At 42.0% G+C, this 15,414-nt stretch overlaps 2 protein-coding genes across 3 annotated transcripts; one reads left to right on the top strand and one right to left on the bottom strand.

The window, feature by feature from the left end:
- Positions 1 to 1,672: 1,672 nt before the first annotated feature.
- Positions 1,673 to 5,096, top strand: LOC4329155 (uncharacterized). Its single transcript, XM_015772260.3, has 2 exons — positions 1,673 to 1,951; positions 4,613 to 5,096. Exons 1-2 carry the CDS (start codon positions 1,684 to 1,686, stop codon positions 4,894 to 4,896), a joined length of 552 nt encoding a protein of 183 aa, XP_015627746.1. The 5' UTR covers positions 1,673 to 1,683; the 3' UTR covers positions 4,897 to 5,096.
- Positions 5,097 to 9,720: 4,624 nt separating this feature from the next.
- On the bottom strand, positions 9,721 to 14,842 carry LOC112937958 (uncharacterized). 2 transcript variants are annotated; one of them, XM_026023430.2, is made up of 5 exons: positions 14,236 to 14,842; positions 13,900 to 13,978; positions 10,697 to 10,762; positions 10,178 to 10,246; positions 9,721 to 9,995 (listed from the first exon to the last, which is right to left on the bottom strand). In XM_026023430.2, exons 1-5 carry the CDS (start codon positions 14,754 to 14,756, stop codon positions 9,987 to 9,989), a joined length of 744 nt encoding a protein of 247 aa, XP_025879215.1. In that variant the 5' UTR covers positions 14,757 to 14,842; the 3' UTR covers positions 9,721 to 9,986. The 2 variants fall into 2 exon arrangements, with proteins under 2 accessions (XP_025879215.1, XP_025879212.1); XM_026023427.2 differs by having other exon boundaries at positions 10,178 to 10,227.
- Positions 14,843 to 15,414: the final 572 nt, after the last annotated feature.

Raw genomic sequence — 15,414 nt, 5'->3', positions numbered from 1 at the left:
AGAAGAAAAATATAGCGGTCACTTACTGACATCTGGGTCCACTATTATATTTATTTATTTGCTAATCAACTTTAGGTCAACTTGTCACGTAGGATAAAACCAACGTCCAAACTGTTTGGAAAAGTAAAGGGGCAATTATGTTTCTACCCTTGCTTTACAATTCAATTGTGATTTTACCCCTACTTTTTAGGGTTTATGATTTTGCCCCTGCTTTTTAAAAATGAAGCAGCCGTCTACCTCTGATTTTGACAGAAGTTTGGTGGGCCCATAATTTCCTAATTAAATGAAGAAAGATAATATTATTATCATTTGTGAATGACCATTCTACCCTTGGTTCAATGAGCAAAATCCCCAATCCCTTTTACTGTCCCGGTTGCAAGTGGCGGCGGCGGCGCACGCGACAAGCGGCGGCGGCGACGCGCGGCCAGCACGCGGCAGGGAGGAGCGGTGGCGCGGGCCAGCACACGGCGGAGTCGGGCGCGGGCAGGGAGGCGCGGCGGGCGCTCGCGCAGGGAGGCACGGCGGCCCCGCGGCTGCATGCGAAGGGACGGCCTCTGGAGGCGCCGCGACGAGGATGACGGTGAGGAAGACGACTTTGCCGTCGACGAGAGGGACTCGCTCGGGCTGCCGTCGCCAGTGGTGAGCAGCTGCTCCTCGTCGGAGTATGAGTACATGGCCGAGTCAGAGGCTGAGCTGGCGAAGACGGAGGAGGAGAAGTGCGCGTTGGCGTCGTCAGCGTCGGTGTACGAAAAGACGTCGCAGTCGAGCACCGCATCGCCTTCCATGGCGCTGCCGACGCCGGAGGAGACGGGAGTATTATTGTGCATTTAGTTAGTTGGGATGGCATAAATACCATGCAACTGTTCGGTTATCAAGTCTAAATCTCTATCACGAGCAAAAATGCAAATATCTGTCACTTTTTACCTCCTTTTTTCTAATCATCAGACATTAGTGTTCGTTTTGCTCTAGAAATTATCATTGAATGGCAAAACATGTCCAGGGGTATATTTGTCCATTCACCACAAATTTAACACCGTTACCATTAGTTAACAGAGTAGGGGCACGTGGCTGCTTCGTTTTTAAAAAGCAGGGGCAAAATCACAAACCCTAAAAAGTAGGAGTAAAATCACAATTGAATCGTAAAGCAAGAGTAGAAACACAATTACTCCAAAAATAAAACGAACCTTTTTATAGTTAAGAGTTACTCCCTCCTTCTCAAATTGTTTATCATATAACAAAAACCAAAATTTCTCAACTTGATCATCATATAACCGCATGGACACGGATTTTATCAGAGTACAATTAATGCAGCACAGGAGAATTTTTGCATGTCAAGAGTGCAATTGTGCATTATGTTTTAATAGATGCATGCATTGTGGGAGAATGTGTGCATAATATTGTGCATGACGTCTTGATCCATGCAGTTTAAATTATCCTTGGTCTTGGTATATAAATATTATATGATGATTAATTTGAGATGGAGGGAGTATTTGGTTTTGTGGTTGAGTGCACAAAATGAGACTGGGGTCGTAGTTGAGGGAAGACAAAAGAACATCTCCTAGGGAAATTGTGTTTCTTGTGAAAATTTTGGGCCCAAGGCCTCATTTTGCAGGAAGGGGTGGAACCGTAAAATCATCTCATTTCTTCTGCTGGTTCCCTACTCTAGCTCGCTAGTGTCAATCAATGAATCAAGCGGCCACCAACCTACCTACCCCGACCATCTCCCACCATCGGAGGAGACGCTCAAACTACCGAGCTGCCCAATCCATGGCGGCGGCGGAGGCGGAGGCGGCCGGTCCTCTCCGGCGGGCTCTCTTCGTCCTCGCCGTGCTCGCCTTGCTGCTGGTAGCGGCCCCGGCGGCCGAGGCGTGGACGGGGGAGATCCGCGGCCACGTCGTCTGCGACGTCTGCGGGGACGCCGCCATCGGCCCCGAGGACCACGTCCTCGAAGGTATCCTTCCTTATCCGACAGCCTTGCGTGCTCGTAGCTCGGTCCTTGATGTCGATTTCGTGCGTGCGGTTCCTAGAGTGGATCTCGAGTTAAGAGTCGGCTGCCCCGCTTCCCCTGTTCTGGATCTTGCCTTGCGTTGGCGCTCATGATTGACCTAGTGGAGGAATTGGAGCCGTTCGGTAGAGCTGGAGGTTGCGTTGCATTTGAGAGGGGCGGGGCGCGGTTCGTCGATGGAGAGCGTAGTTGCTTGCTGCCGTTCTAACGAATTCGAAGTTTTACTTTGAACTGGTAGAAGGAACTGTAATTTGTATTCCCAGTATTAGAAGGACATAGGTTGGGGATGGATTTGATATCTGATCACGTGAAGCACGGTGAATCGACCCTTTTCATTTGTCTTGAAATGAAATGAATTGCTGCCTTGATGGTGAAATTTGCAATCTTGGCCTTTTGCCCAATTCACCAATTTGTGTTCCCATTTCCCAAATTTGTTTATGTACTCTACCCACGTCCTGTTCTGGGAATTTGGAAAAGTTTAACCATATTGCCAGATTCACCCATACATGACAGTTGATTCAGAGAAATAAAAACTGAAAAACGGTTGTCAATGTTTTATTTCCCTGTTATATATTCTTCTTTGAGGGGTCAAATAGGGGTTATGTCCTACTCGACCTTGCAACTTGCAGGAACTTGTTTTTACTAAGATGGAAGAACTGAAGTCGAATTGGCCGATCATATGTTCAAGGAGTTTACCCTGTAAAATTGTTGGGTCCATTTTTGGTGTCCAGTACTTCCATTCTCTTGCTTTTGACTTTCGCTCCCCAGTAATAATCACATAAGCATGGTACTATAGTATTTGGCTCCTGAGCTAATCAAAGTAGCAAAAATATTGAGTATTGCTCGTGATGATGCCTGTGGTTTGATATAATTAGATAATACCAAATGCTAACTGCAAAGAAATGCAGTGAAGCCATAGATCCTTCATTTGGATGGTAGGATTAAATGTTGAAACATCAATATCAATAAGGTTAAAAAGTCCATGGATATTGTTAGTGGTCTGCAGGTCGATAGCTTTCAGATCAAGTCAGGTGTGTGTTCTGCTCGTTGTCTGGACCTAGCCTTTTCTTTATACCTGGTCACTATTAAGTATTAAGTAGCCGGTTTCTATCCTTTGCCTACAATATTACCCTTGGCACTAGAGTCTGGCAAGTGGCAAGGCGGTAGTCTGGCGCTTAGTACCTAACCACAGACAAGGAAGGCTAAGGTTTGGTGCGTTGAGGCTTGCACTGAGTACCTATGCACTCCTAGGAGGACTTGGTGATTGCCAAGGAGTGTACTGCTTGCACATTGTAAACTCTCGAAATTATCTTCTGTTTGTTAGCCGATTCATTCTGCTATGGTTTGAATTGTTCATTGAAAAAAGAAACTCTCAGCAATGTTGGGATGCTAAATGAAAACCTATAGATCATTAATGTTGTTGTGCTTGTGGGTTGCTAAAAACTTATTAGGTCTGGCAGAACCATTGGTAGCAATGACAAAAACAAAGCGTTGGCAAAGGGCAAGCAAAATGGTCGAAGCATGATGTGGCGACAACCCATTTAGCCATTTCTTTCTTTAGGTCTGAATATCCAGAATCGGTCTGATGGGTTTTCACAATTCGTTCATTCATATTTCAATAAAAGAGGGTTATCAGTTTGTTTATACTCATATATTCCAGTTTTCAATGAACAATGGAATCTTATCCCTTGATCTATTTTTAGAGTACATTCACAAATGACAACTGTAAAAGTCTATAATGAAACCATACTTTTAAGTTATAGTTTCAGCAAAGCAAACTTCCATTTGCACTACGAATCTACACTTTTACACATTGCCATCATCTTCGGCAGGCCTAGTAGGTTAGGGTGACTTCTTGGTCTCAGGATATGTTTCTGTTTCCATTTATGTCATATGGAGGTTGTTGCAATACCAAATTAACTCATAGGCGCTCTATTGCTTGGTGGGGTGGGATTGGGACTACAACTACTAAAAATCCCTCCTATTCAACCCCAGATGCCAAGCAATCATGATGACATGCTAGCACTTATCCAGTGTTGCAAGAACCTCCATGTTAGCAAAATTTTTGATGAGTTTGTGAAACCGACGAGTGGAGCCAGCCAGTAGGATATTACGGCAATAGAAAGGCTCATGTGGTTCAGAGATTTTGTGTAAAAGTGTGATTTTGTGATTCTTTTTTCCCCAATGGTAGTGCAGTTTTGTGAAATTTACTTCTTCAATAATAAAAGCTCTAATGGAGGGGCAAGTGCAATGGGGCTTGCTTTTGGCGATAGCTAGAAACCTGTTGGTTTGAGTATAAAGTCTGCCGGTTGAACAGATAGACCTGCTAGGGTTTTTCCTTGTTTCCACTTTCCACCTAGTCAGCAAACACTAGTACAAGTACAATGGTAGACTGGTAGCTGCCTTACCACAAGCTAGCTTTGTTTTTTTTTGGGGGGTGCGCAGGCATATACATGTGGTCCTATTGTTTAGTACTTCCACTTTGTGCATTTCATTTTGTTTTCCTCACTTTTCATTCCTCACTTATGTTTACCTGTACACTGTAATCAAAGTACTAAAAGCTTATTACTCTCCCATTCCTCTTGCTTGTCTTTGTACCTTGTATAGGTGCCGAGGTTGCCGTCCTCTGCATCACGAGATCTGGTGAAGTTATCAACTACCAGGCCTTCACAAACTCCAAGGGTGTCTACATTGTTGCGGAGACGATGCCAGAGAGTGACCGTTGGGAGTCATGCTTGGCAAGGCCCATCAGCAGCTTTCACCAGCATTGCACTAAGAGGGGTGATACACACTCTGGGGTCAAGTTCACATACAGCAAGCCTTCAGGAAACTCTCACACCGTCAAGACGTTCCTCTACAAGCCTGCCAACGCCCCTTTGTACTGTAGCTAAACGTGTTTTCATTTGTTTGCGAAAGAAAGAAAAGAAATATATAGAATTGATATGGCTTCCTGCCTGGACATGGTACAAACAAACTGTAAACAAGGTGTAACCGTGTAAAGTATGGATAGCTGGGGTGCTTGTAATTCTCATATGGAGCTCTTACCGAACATCAGTAACTGGAAGAAAGGGGATTTTGCATGTTTTTGTAACTATGGATCTATAAGTATGTTTATACTTTATAATCTTGGACCATGTTGCGTCCGTTCAAATCATTTCGAGCAAAGACTTGAATTCTGTTAATACAAATGAGCCACAAGGCCCAAGGGACCAGGCCTTGCCTTGACCAAGTAGCTGATGTTAATAAAAATGTCCAGTTGACCCCTAGCTGATGTTCTGGTAATAATAATACCTTCTATGTTTGGCCGCAAAATGAGAAGGCAAACATTACTGAGTCTACTATATGTGCATATAATTGTTTTTTAATAATAAAAATATATTATATCCTTGGCCTCTGTTTGTAGCGCATTTCGTTTAAGAAAACAACCCCCGCTCAGATGCGTCTATTTCGCAGGTGTGAGGTAGTCGCTTTATGATTCTACCTTACTTTTAAACAGGGTCGTAGTGTCTTCTATCGAGCGATATAACAGCGGTAACCTGTTTTAGAACACACAAATTGTGCTACCCTTAAGAGTTTATCAGTAAAATCAAGAACTTTATTTATGCCCTGCAAGTTGCCTCATAAAAAGTAGATGTTAGTACCCGACTAAAAGGAGGGAATCAAATAAAAGGTAAAGCTCTCGTTTTAAAAAGTAAAGCTATCGATTAAAAGGTAAAGCTATCATTTAATTTGTTAAAGGTATATTGCCCGTAGCGAGGTTAAGGTAAACCTTTGACCGAGTGAAGACGAGCTCGATAAAAGCACGGCACAACCAATAATGGAAATGTGCATATAACTGTTAAGGGCTTGCGTGGATTAATGCCCAAATAAACCTTAGCTAAATCCTAAACGATAGCAATACTATTGGATTTCAGCCATCATTTAAGTTCGTTACCAAAATATTTTATCGCGTACTTGAGAAAAGGCGCCCAAAACACAGTCAATTCAGAGTTTTGGCAGTACCTGAGTACTCTCTGTCCCATAATAAAAGAGATTTTGGATGGATGTGACACATCTTATTAATCATTACTACATACCGTTCTTTCAATTTGATCCTTACCTAGGTATTTGCGTGTTGCAACGTGCATTTTTGGGTTCATTATGGCACACTTTGCAGACCGATTTCTGTCAGTTTTGGGTGTCAAGCTGGAGTTATGAATTATCTTGATTATATGGTATGCTGCCATTTGGATCATTCATGTTCTTACATCTGCGTCGGTTTCTGTAGATTAACGAAGTACCGCGTGATGCATTCTGCCAATGTTTTGTTTCAAACTATTTCTATTATCTCTAAGGCCTTGTTCATTTAATCCCTGTGAAAGAGATATTGGAGGGGATTTATTGCACACCTATTATGGTGTGGAATTATTCCCCCTCAATACCCTCCAATCATCTTCAATCCCCTCTAAACCAAATAAGGCCTAATATGATTATTTGCTTCGCAGTTGATTTTCTGTGAAGCACAGTAGAGTAGTTAATAAACATGGTTAATGGTACTATTTTTCCGTCGTGTAATTTGTGTTACATTACGTTTGAGTTCAATGGTAGGAGCTAGGAAATGTTAGTCGGCTGCAAGGGAGCTCTGCAGTTTCCTAGTATATTCGACGGGTGGAGTTCTCCCCTAGAGTTAATTTGAAATCCACTACTGGCAGGATCAAACCACGTACCCATCAACGGTAGAAGCGTAGAAGGAATCGCTCCTTGGTTGGCTTTGTCCAGTTGTTTCCCCCTAATGTACTCCTCCTATGGTCCTACCACTTGGTTATTCAAATAAAGTCAGTTTACTTACGATGCTCGATGATGCTCTTCTTGTGTCTAGCATATTGTGTCATCACCTTGATTTAGCACATTTGGCCCAGAAGCCAGATTGCGGTCCACCATCTACATTCTAGTAGCTCCATAAAATCCATCTTGCAGCCTCCGAGCTGCATTGTATAGAACAACAGGCGAGTAATCAAAATGGCCTCTCCTTGTATCGAATTAGAGATGCAAAGCTTTTACCTGTCCAGATATTTGCTATACCGATTGTGTTGTGCTCCGACTCGGGCTAGCCATTGCCCCGCCGCTGCCAAACCTCTTTCTTCAACCCAGTCGCCGAACCTCGCTCAGCCTCACCGCACCATGTCTACACCTCCCTGCAACCTCGTTGACTCGTTGTAATGGTGCTGCAACCCTAGTCGCGACACCTCGCTGCGATTTGGGAGAAAAGAGGGCGACGGAAGCGAGCGGTGGAGGAAGAGAGCAAATGAGAAAGAAGATAGGGGCCTAAAAGAAAAGGTTCACAATGCAGGTGGTGTCACACATGACACATGGTGCACGCGAGCGAGACCGCCAGTCTGGATGTCCACATGTCGTGTTGCGGTCAAATGGTGCTTTGGACCGGGGATTGTACATTTAGCAAGTTCAGTAGTCTAAATGTGTGATTTACAAGTTTGTGAACTTAGAAACACTTGTTTACAAGTTTAAGCGTTGCTAGTATATTTTACTCTTAACCAACACACATCCAATCTGTATTATTATAAAAATTGAAAGTGTCTTCACCAGTGGTTTGCTATGTCGAGTGTCATGATTACATCGGGGTCCGATTCACATTTCAGTCGCGCGGGGTAATCGTGTTCAATTCAGCAGCCATGCGGGGTGATTACGCCTGCGACGACTGTGGCACACGTTTTCTGTTGTCCGACTCTCTTCCATCATGCGCGTTGTGCATCCATGTCCCGTGTCATAAGTGAAGTCCAAATCGGTCGCTCCCACGTGCGTGTTTACTGCATGAAGATCCACACCCAGATCGCTAAGACATGCAGTCCCACGCGCGGTGAAGTCCTTCTCCCGACTCCTCTTCCACGTGCGCGAGACGGTCTCATGATTGACTTCTAATAATATGTTCGTTGAGTAATTTGCGATGGCCCTGGCAACCTCTTTCCAATTTGTTTCCGTCCTGTTACTTCATCTTTGTTATGGTAATCCTCGTGTGCAGTCATGCATGACAATAGCAACTAGTAAGCATAACACTGGTTGATGCGATTGCCGCTATGGGTAAGTAAGGTCAGCTTGGAAGGATCAATTATCACTAGTTAAGGGGAGAGCTTGTGATGCCTAAAGTGGTGGTGCAGGCATGGAAGAGGTTAGCAGCAACGTGACCGTAGACAATATGATTTAGCAAGACCATCACTGTGTCTCCACGCTCCAGCCTCACTGTCTAAACTTAGGTTCTTTATTTTGTTCCATGATCTTATTGGTGTCAGTTTAGCAAGATAATTCACATATCCTTGCAAATAATGGAAGGATATGTGAATTGTTTGCTTGGTAGAATCAAACAATTCGAGCAACTAAAATAGAACTATAGTTTAATTTTGCTATCTTAACATCCAATATGCTAGACAACACGAGATATTGATCCCTGAAGTCAAATGACCACCCTCTCTCTTCTTCTAAGTGCCACCTCTCTATCTACCGACTATGATGTTTTAGTTTTTTTTCTTGTAATGTATTAGCATCTTGCTAGTAATGTTCTATTAAAATTTGTAACGTGAAAATAAAAAAAATAGTAATATTGTAAAGTTGTGGTGTATACAATGTTTTAAATAGCGGGCTAAGACATTTAGCGTTAGCTTCTCAAACAGCTATAGTGATAGTTATAGCGGGCTAAATAGAGTTATAGCGGTTAATCGTATATGAGAGCAAATAGTAAGAACCCTTCTCAAACAGCTATAGCGGGAGATAGTGCAGCTATAGTGGGAGATTTAAAACCTTGGGTGTATATGCTCGCATATTCCAATAGTGTCATATACCGAGACCCGGTAGGATTCCTTCGGATAGACAGGGTTGTGTTCTTTTGGAGGGGTTAGGAACCTCTCCCCTCCGCACGTAAAACGGAGCGGTAAATTAACTCATGATTAATTACTACACTGTAAAAAAAAAACCAACTCTAGCTATGAACCTCATTGGTAGGATTAGGTTTTTTATAGGACGGAGGGGTAAGCATTACCTAAAATAAACTTGAAAAATAGATTAATATGGTTTTTTAAAACAATTTTCATATGTGCGTGTGTGTGTGTGTGTGTGTATATATATATATATATATATCTTTATTTTTATCTTTATCTTTATCTTTACCTATATCTTTACCTATTATAAAAGTTTAAGATGTTTTTGCCCAAAGTTCCGTACGTCACCCACATATGGAAATAGCACCCGGTTTTTTTCACACGGTTTTTTTAACGCCCGTTTTTTTTGTCTGAGCGGTTTTTTTATCCGACTCCCAAAAAATCCGCTCATCACCGGTTTTTTTAAAGCCCGGTTTTTTTGTCCGAATACCAAAAAAAATCGCCCGGTTTTTTCACACGGTTTTTTTAACGCCCGGTTTTTTTGTCTGAGCGGTTTTTTTATCCAACTCCCAGAAAATCCGCTCGTCACCGGTTTTTTTTAAGCCCGGTTTGTTTTGTCCGACTACCAAAAAAAATCGCTCGTCGCAACAATTGGAAATAGGACGCACAGTTTTTTTTTCGCATGTTTTTTTTTCCGACTCCCAATAGCATACGGTTTTTTTAGCGCAGGTTTTTTTCTCGCAAAGTTTTTTTTTCTCAGATCGCATCCGTAGCGATTTTGTTTTCCAACTCCGATTCCCACCCAGATCGCTCTTCCCCGCACGGTTTTTTTCTCTTTCTCAGATCGCATCCGTAGCAATTTTTTTTCCGACTCCGATTCCCACCCAAATCGCTCTCCGAACACCAAAAGAACCCCCAATTTTACATCCGAACACCACAAGAACGCTGCATACATCCTATCCTCCTATATATACAAACAAAACTGGTACCACAAATAAAATTCGTTCTTGTGGTGTGATCAAAAGACATTCTAAGAGCTCTGCTCCATCACCAAAGAAGCCATCGTGCCAAGAGCAGCTCCGTGAACAACTTCAATTGTATTGAGGATCACAAATTCACAATGCCTGAACATACAAAATGCATTTGTAAGTATTCTCAGGGCCATAAGTTCATCAGCAACCATCAACAAAGACACAACATATTTTGATGCATTTGTGTAATGATTTGGAAGGACAATATCAAATATTCTAAGCAGTTTTCATAAACTCCCAACAAAAAATATTTAGAGGAATGCGGCATTACTAACCATTCTAGACATCTTGATCTCCTGTCTTGGTAGTTGAAGTTTCTGAGTTCCTATCACAATATAAATGCACTACAACAGAATAAGATATTTTCAGTGTTCAAAACAATGTTAGCGATTCAGTGCTAAAGACCGACTCAATCAAGAAAAAAAAATGCAATAATTCAGTGGCTGATGTCATAATTTCGTTTTCAGTTTGAAAAATAAATATGGAAGCAGGTTGAAAACTTTCTGTTCCTAGCATTTTTCATCCTAATCTCTACAGAAACTTCAGCAACCTAAAGCAAAACAGTAATAAGTATAAAGTATGTGATAAGAGAAGATTTGCTATATGTTTTCTTATGAAAATAATATAACACAGACAAGTCTTTACCAAACAATAGCAGATTCTCAGATCTATATTTCTCCCAACTCATGCATGTTATGTGATAGACAAATTTTGCTATGCCCTACCTTTTATAGCAGTCAATGTCAGATTCTCATACCAATATTTTGTAATTCTTATACACTTTTTATTCTTACCAGCTCCATCACACATGCTTGATGCTGGTACCACGCCATCTGCATCACCATCCCCACTCTTGGATCCTAATGTAAGAAGAAGACAGAGATAAGGAGCGGTATGCGCGGATGACAGACAAAGAAAAGCAGGAAACTCTAGCAAAGCGTCGTGAAGCCTATAAGCTCAAAAAGGAGTCAATGGCCCGTGCAAATGCTGATGAACTACATTGCATCACTTTTCGGGGTGATCAACCAGGGTCATTGCATACTGCACATTCCGAACAAGAAGACCCAGCAGTAGACCCAAAAGTTATCCAAGAAAAACACACACGTGAAAGGATGAGATATAGAAATATGGAACTGAACAAAAAACAAGTTGTGATAGAACGGATCAAAGATAAGCGTGCATCACGGCGCAACAATCCAAGTAAATATTCCATAGCAATGGAGAACCCTGGGTATATCACGACGGATATGTCACCCCCTGTCCCAACAAGATCACCAAAAAAAATGTGTAACGCATGGAGAAAGACATGCATTGATGGCACGTCGCAACGAAAGCTTCATGGTTAGACGAGACAAAAGTACTTCTGCCTTGTTAGAATTAGAAGATCCTTCCATAAGCGCCCAACCAGTCAGTGGCGTAGACCCTTCTAATCAACCAAGCGTAATGAACATTGGTGAGGATCCTAGCTATATACACTTACTTTATGTTGTACTGCAATGTATCCTGGTGTACTACTAACCATCTTCTTTCAATAGACAATAACATGTCTACAATATCTAAAGGAACCAATGGTGTAGAGCCTCCATCACAGTCACATCAATGATGATGGTAACATTGTCATCTCTATTTGATTTTATTTTGATTTGATACAGTTAGGGCCTTAATCTACATATGCACGTACTGATTTTTTATGCAGCCGATGGTGAGGTCATATTTGACGATGATACTGATGAGGAAAGCGACATGCTTGATGATCAAGGTAATTTTGTCGCTGTTCGCCACCATCATGTCAAACGTAAACTTATATCTTGGCACTAAAACTTTCCAGGTTGGGAGGAAGATCAGGACATACAAATCATAGATGTTGTCGATGCCATCACTGAGAGCCCTAGCATCCCTGATCTAGACAAGATCGTGTACAGCAACTTACCACAAAGCACTCATATGCTGAAACCCGTAGAAAATTGTGGATTTTGTGGTGCAAAAAGAAGTTTGAGTATGAGTCAAAGGGCTTCTGTTGCCGAAGTGGACAAATCAAACTAGCCAATCAAGACACACCTCCTGAACTCACGAGACTGTGGACGAGCGAAGATTCAGATGCCCAACATTTCCGCAACAACATAAGATTTTTCAATGGACATTTCTCATTCACATCTCTTTACTGTCACCTTGACAGAGAGATAACTGACATCAGGAATAGTGGTATTTACACGTTTTGAGCTCATGGCCAGATGTATCACAATATACGTTCATTCGGTACTGATGGTTCAAACCCTAAGCGTCTGGAATTGTACTTTTACGATGATGATCCTACCCTAGAGCATCGGTACCGTCATTGTCGGCCAGATCTATACGAACAAGATCAAAAAGTAATCAGCACTATAACTAACATTCTACGTGGTAATCCATACTCTGAGCAGTTTAGGAGTTTGGGGCAAGCCGAGAATCTCGAGGACTACCGTGTGATATTGAACCTTGACCAATGGTTGGATCAGAGGACGTATAACGCGCCAATAACTTCAGAGGTGGCTGCAGTTTGGGTCGAGGGAAATGAGCGACGAAAGACATTTGACAAGAGTGTAATCCTACAAGGGAACAACAATGAAACAATGAAATAGAAGGCATCCGGTCGTACTATGGATGCTATGATCCATTGTCTTATCCACTATTCTTTCCTAGAGGTGAATTGGGTTGGCATACCGATATACCAAAGTTTGGTGTTAACCTGGAAGATGTGCTGAAGGCTCGTCGTAATCGCAAAAACAACGACAACAATGACAATAACCCAGGTTAGTATTTCATATATTTTTGCCTTCAACATCATGTTTTGTTACCATACATGTTTACATATGTCGCTCTCTTCTAATGTGATGTTATTCACAGATTCATGTATACGACGACATCCAAATGGTGAAAAAGATAAAGGGAACAATATCAAAACACTATCTAGACATGCAATTTTGGGTATGTTTTTACAATCACGTGTATTATTCCGTTTTGCAATTTTGAGTATGCCTTTATAATCACATGTATTATCCCCTTTGTCTCATGTTGTATATCATTTTTGCACAATTATATACAAAGATGACTACCAATTTTGGACAACACCCAAACTTTCGTCAAAAGCTCGACACTGAACGGCTAGCAAAGTCAGTTTGTAATTGGCCTGGGATTGACTACAATATTTCAAAATGCAGATTGGTAAGTTCTCTTCCATTTGCTCATCATGGCCATGATTTTTTTCTATCCTAACAGTTAGCTTTTACAGATTCTTATGCCAATAGAATTCTATAAATTTTTCATTTTGATCGTATTGGACCAAGATACCAGAATCGTCTATATATTAGACCCGACTCCGCTTGAACCAATTTATGAGAACAACCCAAATGCAAGATATGTCAAAAAACTACTATGGATTGCCAAACACTTGCCAAAAGCAATGGCAAAAGCATGCCTTGGGTCAAGATGGAACGAGGATATCAACCTATGGCGTCAAATAATTCTACCAAATGTTCCAATTAACAACGGGTAAACTTTCTTTTAAACTCCATTGTACAACCAGTTAATTTATTTCCCTAAAACAAAATTAATTAACAATTAAATTTTTCTTAGCGAACTATCTGGTTATCTTGTGTCCCTCTTCATGCGCAAATGGAATGATGAAGAATTGCAGTTACCAATTATAAAGGCAAGTATCGTGACACTTAGCATTGACTATTTAAATGCTACTACCTTTTTACACATACAGTGCTAACCTTGTTCGCTTACATAAATAAATGCATATACAGGATGGATATGAGCTAAGGAAGCATTTCTTAGTAGAACTATTGGCGTACCAAGAGAATGAATGTGAGAGCAGTATGCCTCAAGGTGTAAGAGACATGCTTCTATGTATCACCTCAAAGAAATAGATAATTGACTACCTGATTAATCAGACATGTATCTTTTCATGATTATCTAAATAACTTATAGTAGTTCAAGAGTCCGTAGAGCTTACCAATTTCGCGCGGTGAAAACACATAATCAGCTTCTGGTCCACGCCCACTATCCACAACACAAAGCACCCCACAGCAGGCCTACAAAAGGATGTGGTTCAGTACCTTGACAGAATACATTGTGTCAATTCAAAAGTCTACAGGGAAAAACAAGTTGCTTCTTCTGCTCACAAAAAGTTCCATCGCTGTGCATGCTTTACATGAGCTTAATTAGTTAATGTGTTTTATAAGCAGAATAAGAATTGAGTTCAAGTATTCTCAATTAAGTAGTGGAAAGGACGACCTTAATTAGTTCGAACTTAATTTGACAAGATTACTAATAGTTAGTACAAACTTACAACGAACACCACGAAGCTGCCGTAGCTGAACCCCAACACTGTGCACCCTCCATGCCGAGACGCCGCGATGCATGTTGCCTGGAACCCCGTGGACCGGTCGGGCGATGGGGACGAGTCAGCAGACGAGGGGTGATTATTCTCAAACACACCTCCATCCTCGCTCCAAAACTCCCATCAACCGAATCCAGGCGCAGAGGCCCCAGATCTGGTGATTGCCACCGCAACGACGAAGCAGGAGAGGGCATCCAGCCGCGGAGACCCCAGATCCAGTGATTACCGCTGCAAGGCCCTAGATCCGGACGAGAGGCTTGTCGGAAGTAGATCCGGACGAGAGACTGACCGGAAGTATACCACCGTCGCCGAGTCCAATCCGTGCCGCTGCCGAGGCCACTCCACCCCGTCGACTGCTCGAGCTGCGCTGTGGCCGAGGTGCATGACCAGATGCCGCCACGAGGTGAAGATGGGGAGCCAGCAGGGAGAGAAAGAGCTTGGAGATGGGGGGTTGGGGGACCAGCAGGCATGGCATGGAAGGACCAGGCGATACGCTAGAGGTGGCCGGTGGTGGGAAGGAATTGGGGGAAACAGGAGTACATGAGTACAGGACATTGGGGGAGAGGTGGTGGGGAAAGTGAAGGAGAAAGTGCTTTTGGGACTTATCTGGTGGTGCCGTGGTGCTCTGGTTTTCTTTCTCTTTCTTTTTTCCTCTCGGTACTCTCTGCCTTGTCTGTTTTTTTTTCTCACTCAATTTGAGATGAAAAGTAGTACTATTTGTAGAACGGTGTGTTCGCCGATTCCACTTGGGAACCATGTGTCATGCATGACGGAACAGTCTATTAGAATGTGAATAATTAAATATTATTAAAAAATAAAAAATAGATTAATTTGATTTTTAAATCAACTTTCATATATTTTTTTTTGCAAAAAAACGCACCGTTTAGCAGTTTAAAATGTGTGCACGTGGAAAACGAGAAAGGGGAGTAGAGAACATGGGGAAATAACACAGCCTAACTAATAGTAGATTTAACTTATATACTTATTGGAAGTGATGAATCGATGAGAACATTTTTGAAGGTTTCACTTAAAAACCCATTTACCTGTCTAAATTTATATACTTCTTTGTCTTCTTCCTTCTCTCTTTGCATCATCTTGCTTTGCTATGGCGGTGATAGCAGTCAGAGC

Source organism: Oryza sativa, chromosome 2, assembly GCF_034140825.1.
Source record: "Oryza sativa Japonica Group chromosome 2, ASM3414082v1".
NCBI classification, from domain to species: Eukaryota; Viridiplantae; Streptophyta; class Magnoliopsida; order Poales; family Poaceae; genus Oryza; species Oryza sativa.
This window is presented reverse-complemented; position numbering and strand designations above follow the sequence as displayed.

Bases quoted from the DNA above. Each gene is read 5' to 3' on its own strand.
- LOC4329155 (XM_015772260.3), top strand. From the start codon at position 1,684: ATGAATCAAGCGGCCACCAACCTACCTACCCCGACCATCTCCCACCAT. The intron at 1,952-4,612 runs GTATCCTTCCTT...TACCTTGTATAG, and splicing joins CGAGGACCACGTCCTCGAAG to GTGCCGAGGTTGCCGTCCTC.
- LOC112937958 (XM_026023427.2), bottom strand. From the start codon at position 14,756: ATGCCTGCTGGTCCCCCAACCCCCCATCTCCAAGCTCTTTCTCTCCCT. The intron at 10,763-13,899 runs GTAAGCTCTACG...TTCTTACATTAG, and splicing joins GTTTTCACCGCGCGAAATTG to GATCCAAGAGTGGGGATGGT. The intron at 10,228-10,696 runs GTAAGAATAAAA...ATATTGTGATAG, and splicing joins AAGCATGTGTGATGGAGCTG to GAACTCAGAAACTTCAACTA.